We start from the raw sequence: 13,720 nt of genomic DNA, 5'->3' as shown, positions 1-13,720 counted from the left end.
TCCGACACTACAAAACGAAAACGGGAAGCAGATCTACAAGAGACCCGATCCCTCACAAATATTCATATGCGATGTTTATTAAGTGAATATCGTGAACAGAAAAACAAATGCTTTCAATATCTACTTTAAATGATAACTGGAAAAAAAAACGGTTTGACAGATCTAAAAATATGCCTACGTTTCTCTTTAAACTACACTTATGATGTATATGTTTAGTTTGAAAATCTTTATATCTGAAAAGATTTTGAGTCACATCAATGAATGGAGACGTGATCCAAGATGAGATTTTCATACACCTGTAATTTTTGAAAGACTAGAGACCGTGTACACTGTACAAAAGACAAGAAAGCAAGAAAAACATGTGAACAGTATGTCCCAAATGGACCATCCTAAGAGTTATGATTATAAAGATATTATACAGATAAAGATATTCTAAAAAATTATTTCCCAGTGACTCCAGTTCTATGGATGTGAGTTTCATAAAAATGGACCATATTTATTTTGAATCAGATAAATATATGCACACGACCAGAACACCTTTCAGGGTGCAGGAAAATACAAGGCATTTTTCTCCTGGGTCCCAAACAGCCAGAAAACGGGTCTAACCGGGGCCCGGAACTCCACCTGTACACTGTACAATTCTGCCTCTCTGTCCGACAGGCTCCAGAAAGCCAGCTGTCCGTCCGCCATGTCCAGAAGAACCCTGACCCTGCTGGGCTGGCGCTGTTCGAGGCGCATCTCCACGCCGGCGATCCAGGCGCTCAGCCGTTTGCTGCTCCACTCGATGCACCAGGACGTGGGGCTCCGGCCGAGCCGCTGGTCCTGCCTCAGGTCTGCGTGGGCCACGCCCACCGCCCAGGCCCTGCAGTCGGTCGTGTCCACGTCCCAGTGATGGCTCCCCGAGGCAAACTCCTGCTCCGCCATCCACTGGCAGACGCTGAAGTAGTGCTGGGCCGCACGGGCTGCGTGGGAATGCCTGACCTCTATCCTCCGCTGGTCTGGGCGGAAAACCAGTCGCCGGTGACCCAGCTGGGGTGAGAATGTGAGCAGGGCAAACCCACTGCTGCCAGCTGTGGGGGAACACAGAGATTAAAAGGTTAGTAATATTTTTATACTGCATTGCCATGACATTGCAGGTCACAAGACAGGTTAAGTCATGATGAAATAAAAAAGAAGGTCTGTTTACACAGGTGTGTTAACTGCCGGGTCTGGTTTACCACAACGCTGCACGTTTTAGTGTTCTCCTTACTTCAACACACTAGACTAGGCCCTACAGAACAAGTAAAGGTTAGAAAGGTGTTTTTGTTGTTAAATATATATAAATATTGTCTCCAAGATCCTCATTTGTGATGAAATTGCTATAAGAAAAAACAAACAGTGGCATCCCAGTCACGGTTTAAAAGCCCCCCCACTATTCAATAGTCTATTCAACGACTATTGTTCTTCTATATTTAGAGCATGCTGAGTAGACTTTGAAAGCTTTCAAAGTATGACCCCTAGTGGTTGTTTAATATCATTCTTGCGTCGCAACAATAATATCTCGTCTTTCCATCAAACATGTTTCAGATTAAAGGGTATTACATTACAAGTGCTGAGTCATCATACATCAGAAATGTCCCTATAATTTCTAACAATTACAGCCCACCTCTGTAGTGAGATAGCCAGTGGTCACTGTGGGTGTGTCATGCATATTATTTTGTGGTATGGGCACTTCCTCCTTAATTTCTTTAATCAAGATTCTTTATTCTCCCCCCATCTTCTTTGTTTATAAGAATACATGATTATGTGATTACTGGCAGACCACCTGGGTCTTCATTTAAAATTAATTCAAATATGTACACGGTAATTATCCTTGGTGCGGAGGAACACAGCTTACCTGAAGCTCTAGGGTTGCAGCCTTTCTGTAGCCCTGAGGAACCAGCAGCAGAGTGACTGCAGCCTTCAGACAGGCCAGAGATGGAGTCACGCTTCTCTGGCAGGCTCTCGGAGTCATGCATCATAATCTCCATCTAGAGGAACATGAGACAATACCTTAGAAGCCCTTTTCAGACAGCGTCAGTTCAAATCACATCACCTTGCATGATAATATGCTAAATGCTAAAGCAAGTGATGGGGTCTTTTGTGTTTGTTTTTACTTAATAAAGGTTTTTGGAAGAAGTATGGAAAAAGTTCTGGTCAGCATTAACATACCTCGACTATCTGAGGGTCCTCGTTCAGGTTGTCCTCTTGTACTGACTGTTGACTCAATATGCTTTTATCAGTAGTCTGACTTGCTCCCTCAGTATTCAGCAAGGAAATTAAAACCTCAGATGATGTCTCTTGAATGTTAATGTCATCTTTTTTAAAACAGGAACCATCCTATGTAAAATATGTAAGATATTTTGAATTTATGTAAAAATAAACTCAGATACCCTTTTTGATACGTTTTCCCTACATGATGGACCATACTTGGCCTACCTGGTGGTCAGAATTTAGCTCAGCTAGGTGCGCCTCTATCTTTTTGATTTCCTGCTTCAGTAATTCCAGTCTTCTCCTCAATATGTCCTGAGAAGGGAAAAGTTTATCAAACTGTTAAAAGGATTGTGCTGTTGCCTTAGTGGCAAGCCTTCTCTCCTACTCGGCATGCTGTCTCTTCTGACTTTTATAAATCATCTACCTGTCTGCTTTTTGATGCCCCTACCTCACTTCTTAAGAAGTGCCTCTCTGTGACCCCTGTTCATATCCATCCCTTTATTATTACACCATTTGATTCTGACCCTGTTCCTACTGTCCTTATTTTTCCAGAACCCAGTCTTGATACCATTCTGGGACTACTATTCTTCCACCCTACTGACCAATATCGAACCTCAGCTTCATAGCCAAACTGTGGCACTGGTTTGTAGCCTGTTAACTGCAGTCTTTTTGATCCAGGAACAGCCTTTTTAAGCCTCTCCAGTTTGTGTTTTCATACAATACTGAGCATACACCCTTATGTCTTTTTAAAGCTCTTCTCTTTGCTAATTGTGGTGTTCTCTGTATCTTTCCCTTTTTCTTTCTTTTTCGTTCTCTGTATCTTTCTCTTTTTAAGCACCAGATTTAATACCTTAAACTAAGACTCATTTCCCATCTGTTTACTACAGGTATTACGGGCATCTTATCCTTATCTCCTGTTCTGTATTATGAGTAGATTTCAGTATGTGTTTTCAACTTCTCTTGCAGGGAATCACCAAGGATCAACTCATGGTCCCTTCCTCTTCATTATTTACATATTGCCCATATTTGTTACCGTGGCCTTTATTTTCAGTGTTACAATAATGACACTCAGATATATGTTGGCTCTAAATCTACTGCCACCCTGTCACCTCCTACACTACAATCCTGTTTTCCTTATATAACCAAATACTGAATGAAATCAAACTTTCTGAAACAGAATTTCAATAAAACATTTTTTTTTTTGCAGACTACTTATTGGCCCAAAATGCATAGTAACAAAAATTCATCAGAAGTTTGCAATTTGCATGTAATCTTTCTTAATTTTCTTTGCTTTCTTCCCTTTCCGAAACACTGTACACTTTTACCCCATGTTTAATAAGATACATATAGAATCTCTGGTTCAGACTTCACTATTATAACTTTCTCTTTATTGGCTTTGCTGACAAAACAATGTTGTCTACAATATGTTAAAAAATTAACAGCTGGATTTCTTTATCATAAACACACTGAGCTAAACTGCCTCCTTGACCTGTCTCCATGCAGTTCAAAGAAACTCCCACTAACCAATTTAGGTCCAATCCGTGGCCTATTCTCCCCGTCTACACCCTTATGTCTTCTGGTACTGGACTTCTAATTATCTAAAAATTCAGCATGGCCATTGTTGGGCCAGATTGTAGTGTCATGGCCGGTAAACTATGTAGCCCCTTTCTCTTTACCACATTCCCCTACATGTACAGCTCATACATTTGGTATGAAAAAAAACGCTATATACATTAAACGAATTATTTTTCGTTCCGTTCTCACAGAGCATGCGTCGAGGCATGAATCGCTAATCTTTTACAGTAATATATTTTATATATCACGATGAGCTATGTGGAAGGTTTCTTGAGGTTCACCTTCCGATGTCTCATAGCAGAGTCAGAAACTCACTTGTGTTCGTGTCCCCGTGTGTCCTTCGTGCCTGACGTCCTGCTCAGCCCGTGTTAAAACTTGGTCCCACAGGTCACGACCACCCGCTTCTGGAATTTCTAAAATGTTACAGAGCGTGATATTTTTCTTGAGCTGTGCTCCTACCTTCGTCCGACATTCGGGACAACACGGATTTTTTTGCAAATGGCCCTGCATACATTTTTGGCAGTAGTTATGCCCGCAAAGCAAAGTAACCGGTTTTACGAATATCTCATAACAAATGGAACACCTGAGATGATTAGCTACTAATTTTACTATGTCTTCATATACTGTCATCTTGGTGGCCAGTACTATTTGAGAATCGAAAGTGAAACTATCGCCAGAGTTTACGATCCTTGAAGGAGGCGGCGGAACGTCTATCATCCGGAACAAATAACATGTAGCCCACGTTTCCCAGCCGGACAAATAATTGTTACACAATCGAGGGCAAACTAAACATTACAGACGTAAACATTGTGCCAAAGTGACTGAATATGTGGGTTATAACGCGTCTTCTGTCCTCTGTTGTCCTGAAAGGTAATGTCCTGCAGAACGTTTTATATGAAGTAAAATCGTGAATCACAGATTTGAAAGTAGCCTAACGTTACGTTAACAAAGCTAGCTGTTAGCTACTTTTTAATTTAATTAATTTTTTTTTATTATATAATACATTCGGGACCGAGGGGTTTTTTTTTTACATTAGACGTAACGGCCGCTTTGCTCCGTTTGTGATGTGCAGGACCATACAGGCTCATATGTGGTCATCCAGGTCCTCTTCCCGGTTTCGAGCTCCGGTTCGTTCACTGCACGCGCCGCCGGTGTGGTCCGATCCCAGCACCTGACGCGGTCGACATGGACGCGCTCTACACCCAGGAGCAACGTGCCGTGATCCTGCGGGTCCTGAACACGGCGCCGGAATCCGAGCTCGTCACGGTCAAGCTGCTGAGAGGCCGGAAGGCGGCCAACATCCTCGAGCACCGGAGCAGGCACGGGCCATTTAAGGACCTGGAGAGCGTGCTTCACGTGCCTTTCCTGAAACACAGGAACGCCGTCGTGGTATTTAACTCCATCCTCAACCCGGGTGAGACGACTGAGAGGAAGAAGAGGAAGACTCAGCTCGTCAAGTTCATCAGGCCAGAAATGACCAAGGCGCAATTAAAGGTGAGACAATCAATCGATTATAATGCACCAATTAAGTTGTGGTATAAATGAAATGATCCCAAGCTCTAGTAATGCCTGTAAGCTGTCGCTTTCCTGACTTTAATGACCACACCTGCTTGGATATTTTTCAGGCCAGTTCTATAGTTTCCATTGTATGTGGCACAAATAAGATAGCCTGGGCTCACATGCATCGGGAAATGACAGTCCTAGACTGGCAGCAGCAAGAGTGTAGCAGTTTCATGAACGGCACCTACATGGCATCCAGTTATTTGGATGATGTAAGATGTTTTGGGTTTTTAATTTTTTTTTTATCTTTCACAATTCAATTGCTTCATACGTCTGTACACACATCATGCAGAACACATTTCTGCTGTAGATCTCCGATGTGGTTTCAAACCTCCCCCCCGCCGATTTCTACGTGGTGGAGAAGACGGGTGTTTCTGTGCATAACGTCACGCTATTCCCAGTCATGGCGCACCTGCGGACAGTCGAAGCCATGCTCTTCGCCCTGCTGAACCAACGGCGCGAGGTGGGAGCCCTGCCCAAGGTCCTTAACATGCTGCGCACGGCCGTGGGCCGCCACTTTGACCTGATGGTGGGCGAGAGTCGCACGAGCGGCGCGCGGGCTGTGCGGCGGATGATGACGGAGTCGGTGACGAGAGAGGTGCCGCGCGTGACGTTCCCTAGAGAGTTGCTGCTGCGCTACCGTGGCGCCTTCCAGATGAGCAGCAGGAGTAAAGGCGAGGAGCTCTGCGACGCGCTGCTCCAGGCTGTGGCTTTCTACGAGCTGCTGGCTGAATGACAGAAGGCTGGGCAGGTGGGCGGAGCCAGTGGGCACGAGCCCAGCGCGGATGCCGCGTTCTGAGTGACAGCAAGCCACCGTCCCTTGGCGAAGTCTGCATGGTCGCGTTCTTATTCTCGGCTACTGTGCTAACAAGTACTGGATACTGTTTTTTTTCTACAGTTAAGACGGAGTATTCCACACACCTCTGCTTTGCAGAAAGATGCAATAAACTGTTTGTAATGTGGACCGTCTTCAAATCTCTGACTGGAGGAACATTAAATATTGCACTTAATGCAGAGATGATAAGCAACCAGGGATGGTGGCAGGAAAATATATACTAGCAGTTTCACTTTGCATATATGTGAATACATTGCATATTTATTATACAAAATGTCTGTTGTAGCAGCATTTTATTAGCACTATTCCATTACAGTAGTTTTAATCCGAGATCATTTTTACCTTGCAGTGCACCATCACTTAAGGGAGTGAAAAATGGAACTTTCCTATCCAGATTTCCCTGATTTTATTGAAATAAATCTTATTTACATATTACTTAAAGATTTTAAGTTTCAAAACAACGTTTTCTACCCCAGTCCATAAATGTAATCTAAGCAGCAAAAAGAATCCGTTTTGAAGCCTCCATCTCCACACCTTCTCAGTTATGCCATGTTTCAGCTCCGAGTGCTTTTTGAATGGAGGCACAATATAGGACAGCGAGGCTGAACAGAGCTCATTTAGGGTTAGAGAGAGATTGGAAAATGGTCAAGTAAAAATGATTTAAAGACACAAACGGAAGTGTTCAAAGAAAAATCTAAAATAAAATGTAGGATGTGGGACTTTTTAATAACTGAGTTTATTCACAGCTATCCAAAAGCAATATAAATAACATCATCTAGAAAAGTAAAGCAGACAGATTAAGATATTATTTTGCCAGTCTTACTGAGTGTGCAGGTCAGCGTAAACTTTAATCAGGGTTTTGCAGATCTACCAGGAAGCCATGAGGTGCAAGGACATCACTGTCATGGCTGTAGGTACACATCTGAAGCTAGTAGGTGCACAGTGCGCTTGGACAGAGGCAGGCGGATGTCTCTGAAGTAATGGGACAATCTGTAAATGATAAATGCATTAAGCATGTAAACGTTCTGGACACAGAAAGAAGAAAGACAAAGCACTGAACCACAGCCAAAGAGCTGCAGTCCTGCAGAGGGACAGCACTGCACAGTTTAATGTCTTAATGTTTCTGGCCTCAATTCAGATGACTCGGCTCGTTATTATTAACCCTGCATAAGGTCCATGAACAGGTTCAGCATTGACGGAGTGCACTGTGGCCTTCCTGGACAGGGTTCGACGCTGATCACTGCAGCCCATTTAGAGTTATAACCCCACCTGGGTTCGTTCTGTTGCTTCACCCGTTCCAGTCTGCATATAGAATGGAGTGCAGGCAGGTAGTCCATGGCAACAGCTTTTTTGTTACCATGACAGCAGAATGCTCTACTGGAGAGCACTTTGCTTAGGACCTCTTTACTCTTCTGGATGACACTGAGAGAACAAGAAGAAGCAAGTCAGCTAATGGGCACTAATGATTTTTTGGGAGTAATGTGCAGATCAGTCAGTATCCCAACATTTTTAAGTCCCCTAACCATACACTACAATTAGTCTCACACTGGAGACATGCAGTGACTTTGAATGAATGGTATATCAGTATAGAGGTTACAACTCTTCTCCTGAAATATATACAATTGTACTTTGGGGAAAGAAAAAAAAAAAAAAGGAAAACAAAAACAAAAACAAAACAAAAAAAACAGGGCTTGTAGCACCTTCAACAGAAACGTTACATACTTAATCGAAGAATCAAATACAAACAGGAGCAGAATCTGTCAGCATGTGCACCCCCTCCCCACGCACGCACACTCACCTAGGTTCACATGGCTCATTCTGCCAAAAGCGGTCATCACTTTCACAAGGTGACCCCAGCGTGGTCAGTGCCGCCATCGGCCGTGTTCCCCACGTCTCCCCTCCCCTCCCCTTTTTTAGTTTCAGCGCTCTCCTCCTCATCTCGGACACCTCCGCTCTGCACTGGAAGAAGCCCAGGCCCTCCACCACAGCCAGTAGATCGTACAATCTCACCAAGTTGAGCGGGCTCACCCCCTCCTCCCTCGGCTCGTCCAGCGAGCTGTCAGCCACATCGGCACCCGCGTATCCCAGGGAAGCAGGCCCGCCAAGGCCTGCGGCATGAGACGGTGGGCCGCAAAGGCACGAGTCCAGGAAAGACATTGTTTCAAAAAAACGTGCCAGCGAGTCTAGGTGGCAAGACACCAGCTTGGACAAACTTTCTTCAAAGATGAGCTCTCCTGTCTCACCAGCAGATGGGCAAGTGTGTCGTTTTGGAGATGGGAATTGGTCAAATCTGTCCCTTGAGAGGGCAGCATGCTTTGAGCACTGGTTGTGTGTGAATTTGTGGACATCTCCAGTAGACTGGTGTTTCTTCCTTTTTAGTCTAGAAAGCTTTCTTGGTCTTTGCTCATTGTTCTCCAAGTTGGGCAAAGTGGGACTTCTTCCCAGCATTTTCAGAAACGTGGGTCCTCCTGTCTCAGCTGTGCTTTGATCTGCATACGGAGAAGCCCTGGAGGGCGGAGCAAAAAGAACCGGCAGGTTTGAGCTGAACAGGCTCCGTCCCGTTCGCCATCTGTCCACCAGCACGTCCACACAGCCCCCACTCTCCAGCTCCAACCAGGAGCTACACTAGAACGGCCAGAACATACACACACTTGAGTCAGTTGCTGCTTTATACATGAGAAAAACTAATTTACACACATCTTTAAGCTTACACATTACTGGGAAGTTGGAGATTTTTACGTGATGATGTATGTGTTTTTACATATTTATGGACTCACCGACAGCACCCTCTTGTACAGCTGGGGGGTTGTGCTGCCTCCTCCGCTGCGTGCCCAGAGTTCTAGCGCCAAGATACTCCGCCTGATGTCACCTTTATTCTCAGCCAGCAGGAAGCTGATGTACTCCGGGTCTGGCTGCACATTCTCCACCACGCACAGGCACTGCAGGTAGCTTCCAATGCTCTCCTTTAGGATGTGCAAACAGGCTTGGCTCTAGTTAAAGGTTTTTCCTCCCCCCCCCCCAATACTTCAATGCCAGGTCAATGCAAGGAACATCATGCAAGCTCTTTACTCAACTCACTATGGGAGGACTTTTAAAAGAGAGCTCCACAAAACGGCCATTAAAGGTCTGACTGAACAAAGGGTCTGTGGAACAAAATTGTGCAGTTATGGTTTGAATGGAAATAATCTTGGTGGCTTAAAACAGAGCATCTATAGAAAGCAGAGCTCACCACTGGTGGTCAGTATAACAGGTCTCTTGGTGGTCAACATTAGTGTTTTTATGGCCGTGAGAAATCCAACGTCAGTGTCAAAGATGAGATCAACCTGGAGGGCGGCAGTCAGTACCTTCAGGTATTTGCTTAAAATATAAACATCAGTAACCCTTCCGATTTAAAATTCCAGTACCAGAGTAAATATTCAAGACTGATTGGATGTCAACTAACATTCCAGAAAAACAGACTTGCTTTTGTTCTTTGGGGTGTATACAGACTATTTATTTATTTATTTATTTATTTTCAAAATAAAGATCGGCACTATTGAAATATGAGCCTGTTTGCAAAGGGGGCACAACAAACTACTTAGACTGTTGCTCTTCATCTCTTGCTGCTCCAAGCATTAATGCTCAAATGTACCAAATAAAATAAAAAGATGATCAGTATACTTACATATAATGAATATTAACTAACTGCTCATTGATTATTGGGCCAAATAAATAAATAAATAAATAAATAAATAAATAAATAGATAGATAGATAGATAGATAGATAGATAAATATATAGAGAGATCTCACACACTATATTTGTGTTACATTATTAGGGAACCAAACCTCACATGTGGCCTGATACAGATTCTCCTTGAACTAGAAAAGGTTCCTTAGACACTTAGACTTTTTTTTTTTTTTTTTCACCTCCTCGAACAGTATGAGGGACAGGGGAGGTCTTGTTTTCTCTCTGTTCCACACTGGGTCTTCAGAGAGCAACCCTAGTTCTGTAGCGTCTGAACTTTCAGCAGTAGATAGAGTAAGAGCACCCGGTCCTGTGGAAGGAAAACGCTCCGACAGTCAGGTTAAAACTTCCCTTACTGATAAAGTCCAGTGTTGGCCAATATTTTGTTGACATACCTTGTGCGTTTTGAGGGTGTTCAGTGCTTTGCTTAAAGGAACGGGCAAGAGTCACACGCGGCGAGATGACATGTCTTGCTCTGGAAACCATCCGGGAGCTTCCACAGGGTTTTGCAGAGAAGGCCATCATTTTTCTGGAGGTGTCCTGTCCTGAAACACACAGGGAACGTCACTGAGCAACATGCAGTAAAAGGTGTTTATTAGACATGATTTAGGTGTTACTACAACAAACTCACGGGCAGTTGCAGGCAGTCGGACAGTAATGGCTTTGTGGCCATCACAGAAGGGAGGTGGTAGCGTGGGGCACCGCGGCTCCCCCACCTGGTGAGACTGTGTGGCTTCTGTCAACTGAGAGAGAATAATCTGGCCACTTCGCAGGGATGAGCTGTTCACCTCAAACACCTGGGGGGGGGGGGGGAAGAGAGAGAAACACCTGTATCTGTTCAAACTATGGATGTAAACACTGACATCACAAAATAAGATATTTGATTGGCGTTTCTCCATCTTTTAGTATGTCCATTACAACATAAATGTTAGAAAAAAGGAGTCATCTGTGGATTTATGGGTCTAAATGCACAACACACCCATAGCAACATATGAACAAATATGTCACTAATAAGAATAACGATAATACATAAATAATGAATCCCTGATGAATGAATGGTTACGTCACACCAGATTAGAGTAAATGCAGCAGACCTGGAAGCCCAGCTCCCGTGCGCAGGCATACACGGCCGCCGTTTTGCCCACGCCGGTGGGGCCCTGGATCAGCGTGGTGCTACAGAGCTCCTGGCTCTTCTCCACTGAGCCCTGCTCTCCCTCGAAATCGCCACAGTCCCACAAGCCTACACACAATGTGCAGGAAAGGCATTCCGCTTCAGGTGTATCCGTCAACAGCCAGAATCAGGACATTCAGGAATCTATATGCCCCCTGCCAATAGAGGTCTGTTTAACGGCAGTTCCAAGTGAATCCTTGAGCAGGCAAGCAACGGCTGTGGGATGCCTCAGGTTGTGTTTGCATTTAGAATGGAGGGAAAACATGAAGACTGCAGTACTTGGCAGGCTAGGCCAGAAATGTGTGTGTGTTTTATGTATGTATGTATGTGTTTTTTACCACTGCTCTCTGCCTTCATCCTGCGATCCTCTTGTGTTTTCTTCCTCCCCTCCACATCTGCTCTGATCTTCCATTCCTTCAACCAGCTCTCATCAGTAGCAATAAGATAAGATTTTATAGAATCACAACATAAATATTAATATGTGTTTTTAATATTTATATATTAATTTTTGGGCACTTAAATCACTTGTGCCTATACATCATCTACAGCATTTTTGAAAAGTGAAAATCAGTTTACACTGTAGCATTCAGGCCAGATTTATATTTAGATTGATATTTTAACAGAAGCCATTTCTGTTAACAGCAACAGATTGTTCTGAATCATTTTAGTCTTTCTGAACCTTTAGCCTTCAGGCACAATTGACTGACTATGATTCAACTCATTGAAATGAAATCCACCAAGAAGCCCGCATGATAAATCAGGTCTGTAACACAAAGCCCTGTCTGACTCACTCACCCATGGAGCTTCCTCACAGAGGCCGTGTTGCCCATGACCTCCCTGGAGCGGAGGGGCTGGTACTTCTCCGTCCAGAGCACCTCGTCGTCCCACCTCTTAGAGATCGGCGGTGGCGGCTCACAGGCGTCGAAAGCTGCACGAGCCTGCTTCTTCCTCCTGCTCACGCTCAGCCTGCTCCTGCTAGGGCTGTCGGAATTTACTGATGCGTCGGTGGACAGGGCGTCGCTGCTGAAATCTCGCTGCAGATGCCGTCGTTTGGGGAGCCCGCCTTCGCTGTGACCCTCCACTTCCTGTTTCCTCTTCCCAGGGACTGGACAGCCTGGAGTACTGGGGCCATCTGTGTTTTCAGTTGTCCCTGTAAGAGTGAAGTGGACACAGAACACAGACCAAGGGTCACCCACCACTCCACCTAGACAGCCACCTTCTGGACAAGTTCAGCTGTAGCCAAAAACCCAAACCCAAAGAAAGCACCTCATCCAGATGTTATAGGCCCTTTGATTGGCTGAAACAAATATGTCCAATTGGGGTTTGAACTAAACTTTGCAGGAAGGTAGATTATTGGGTACCAGAAAGCAATGCCTAGTGGAGACAATTAAACATTCAAGCCGTGTTTCAGACTGCTTTTTCACCGAGATTCGTGGCCTGTTTTTGAAAATCACTCCGTCGGCTCAACAGCAGAGAAAAAAAATGACGTGCTGGGAAGTGGCGGTTCTGAGCCTGGATCTGCACCAACAAATCCTCGCGGATCTGCTTGGAAAATTCTGCTCTCCTCCCCGACCTCTGCAAAACCACAAAAGACCAGATAAGGAAAAACAACAAAATGTCAGACTGATGGACACACCTAATGAAAAACTTCATGTGATATCAAAACTTCTGTATTTACTTCCATGTGGTTCTCTGAGGCACATGGTGATATTGTCCTCGTCACATCTTTCATTGTGGCTTTTGGAGGGTCACATCTCCCATATCGTCCCTGTCCGTTAACAGAGGTAACCATGGTAACCTGCTCAGAGCCATGTTCACATGAGCCCTCATCTCCACAAAGATCAATTATATCTGGAGCTGAGTCACTGATATGCAAACACTGGGCACCATTTGTGCTTTTGAGGACAGACAGCTGTAGACGAGGACAGTGGACTTTCACGGCACTCATTTCAAGTTTACTTTGTTTTAGAGGTTTCCTCAAGAGTAACACATCAAGCTTTGGAGAACGGTTTGAACTGCTAGATTTGTGTAGAATGCTCATGCTGCTCTTGTTGGTCCTGGTGGATGAGCACTTTCTATCGTCAGCAACAAATTCCGAACCGGCTTCCTCACAGCCGAGGCTGTCAGAAGAACCAGAGGATTCAGTCTTCTTGGGCACAGCTGAAGGAATTTCGTTCCTAAAGGAACCACTGGGAGGTGCAGATCCCTTTGGTCGTTTCAGTCTGTTGATTTTCGGGCAAACTGTACCGTTCTCCGGGACCTTCTCACCCGTCATTCTCGAGTCAGCACCAGTGAAGCACTGGGTGATGTGAGCAGGCTCTGGGGGGAGTAACTTCGCCTTGTACAAGGCCATTTTCAGAACTGCAGTAGCTGAGATCTCTGTAACTGTACCAATATAATTACTCTGATGGGCCCACGCTATGCACAGCACCTGTTGGGAAAGAAATCTTATAATCTAACCAATACTTATTCATGTTTACTTTTAGGAATGCAACAATATGTACTTGTATATTTTTTAGATATACTGACATACCTGTTGAGTCTTAATTGCTTCGTATTGTAAATTTAGGTCACATTACGTGGTCATCAACAAATAATTTATATTTTGTATAAAGACGTTCA

The 13,720-nt window shown here is 44.4% G+C and overlaps 3 protein-coding genes across 3 annotated transcripts; 1 reads left to right on the top strand and 2 right to left on the bottom strand.

Moving 5' to 3' along the window:
- Positions 1-79: 79 nt before the first annotated feature.
- LOC113578860 (E3 ubiquitin-protein ligase RNF135) lies at positions 80-4,543 on the bottom strand. The gene is made up of 5 exons (XM_027012357.2): positions 4,123-4,543; positions 2,458-2,544; positions 2,191-2,358; positions 1,877-2,009; positions 80-1,070 (listed from the first exon to the last, which is right to left on the bottom strand). Exons 1-5 carry the CDS (start codon positions 4,522-4,524, stop codon positions 541-543), a joined length of 1,320 nt encoding a protein of 439 aa, XP_026868158.2. The 5' UTR covers positions 4,525-4,543; the 3' UTR covers positions 80-540.
- On the top strand, positions 4,544-6,247 carry tefm (transcription elongation factor, mitochondrial). Its single transcript, XM_027012358.2, has 4 exons — positions 4,544-4,677; positions 4,880-5,301; positions 5,433-5,579; positions 5,678-6,247. Exons 1-4 carry the CDS (start codon positions 4,635-4,637, stop codon positions 6,101-6,103), a joined length of 1,038 nt encoding a protein of 345 aa, XP_026868159.2. The 5' UTR covers positions 4,544-4,634; the 3' UTR covers positions 6,104-6,247.
- Positions 6,248-6,920: 673 nt separating this feature from the next.
- Positions 6,921-13,545, bottom strand: atad5b (ATPase family AAA domain containing 5b). Its single transcript, XM_027012355.2, has 14 exons — positions 12,777-13,545; positions 12,586-12,673; positions 11,894-12,248; positions 11,437-11,522; positions 11,022-11,167; positions 10,559-10,724; positions 10,323-10,472; positions 10,110-10,237; positions 9,432-9,525; positions 9,281-9,345; positions 8,980-9,165; positions 8,001-8,827; positions 7,472-7,624; positions 6,921-7,192 (listed from the first exon to the last, which is right to left on the bottom strand). The coding sequence occupies exons 1-14, from the start codon at positions 13,449-13,451 to the stop codon at positions 7,105-7,107; spliced, it is 3,207 nt and encodes a 1,068-aa protein (XP_026868156.2). The 5' UTR covers positions 13,452-13,545; the 3' UTR covers positions 6,921-7,104.
- Positions 13,546-13,720: the final 175 nt, after the last annotated feature.

Source organism: Electrophorus electricus, chromosome 1, assembly GCF_013358815.1.
Source record: "Electrophorus electricus isolate fEleEle1 chromosome 1, fEleEle1.pri, whole genome shotgun sequence".
Classification (NCBI taxonomy): domain Eukaryota; kingdom Metazoa; phylum Chordata; class Actinopteri; order Gymnotiformes; family Gymnotidae; genus Electrophorus; species Electrophorus electricus.
This window is presented reverse-complemented; position numbering and strand designations above follow the sequence as displayed.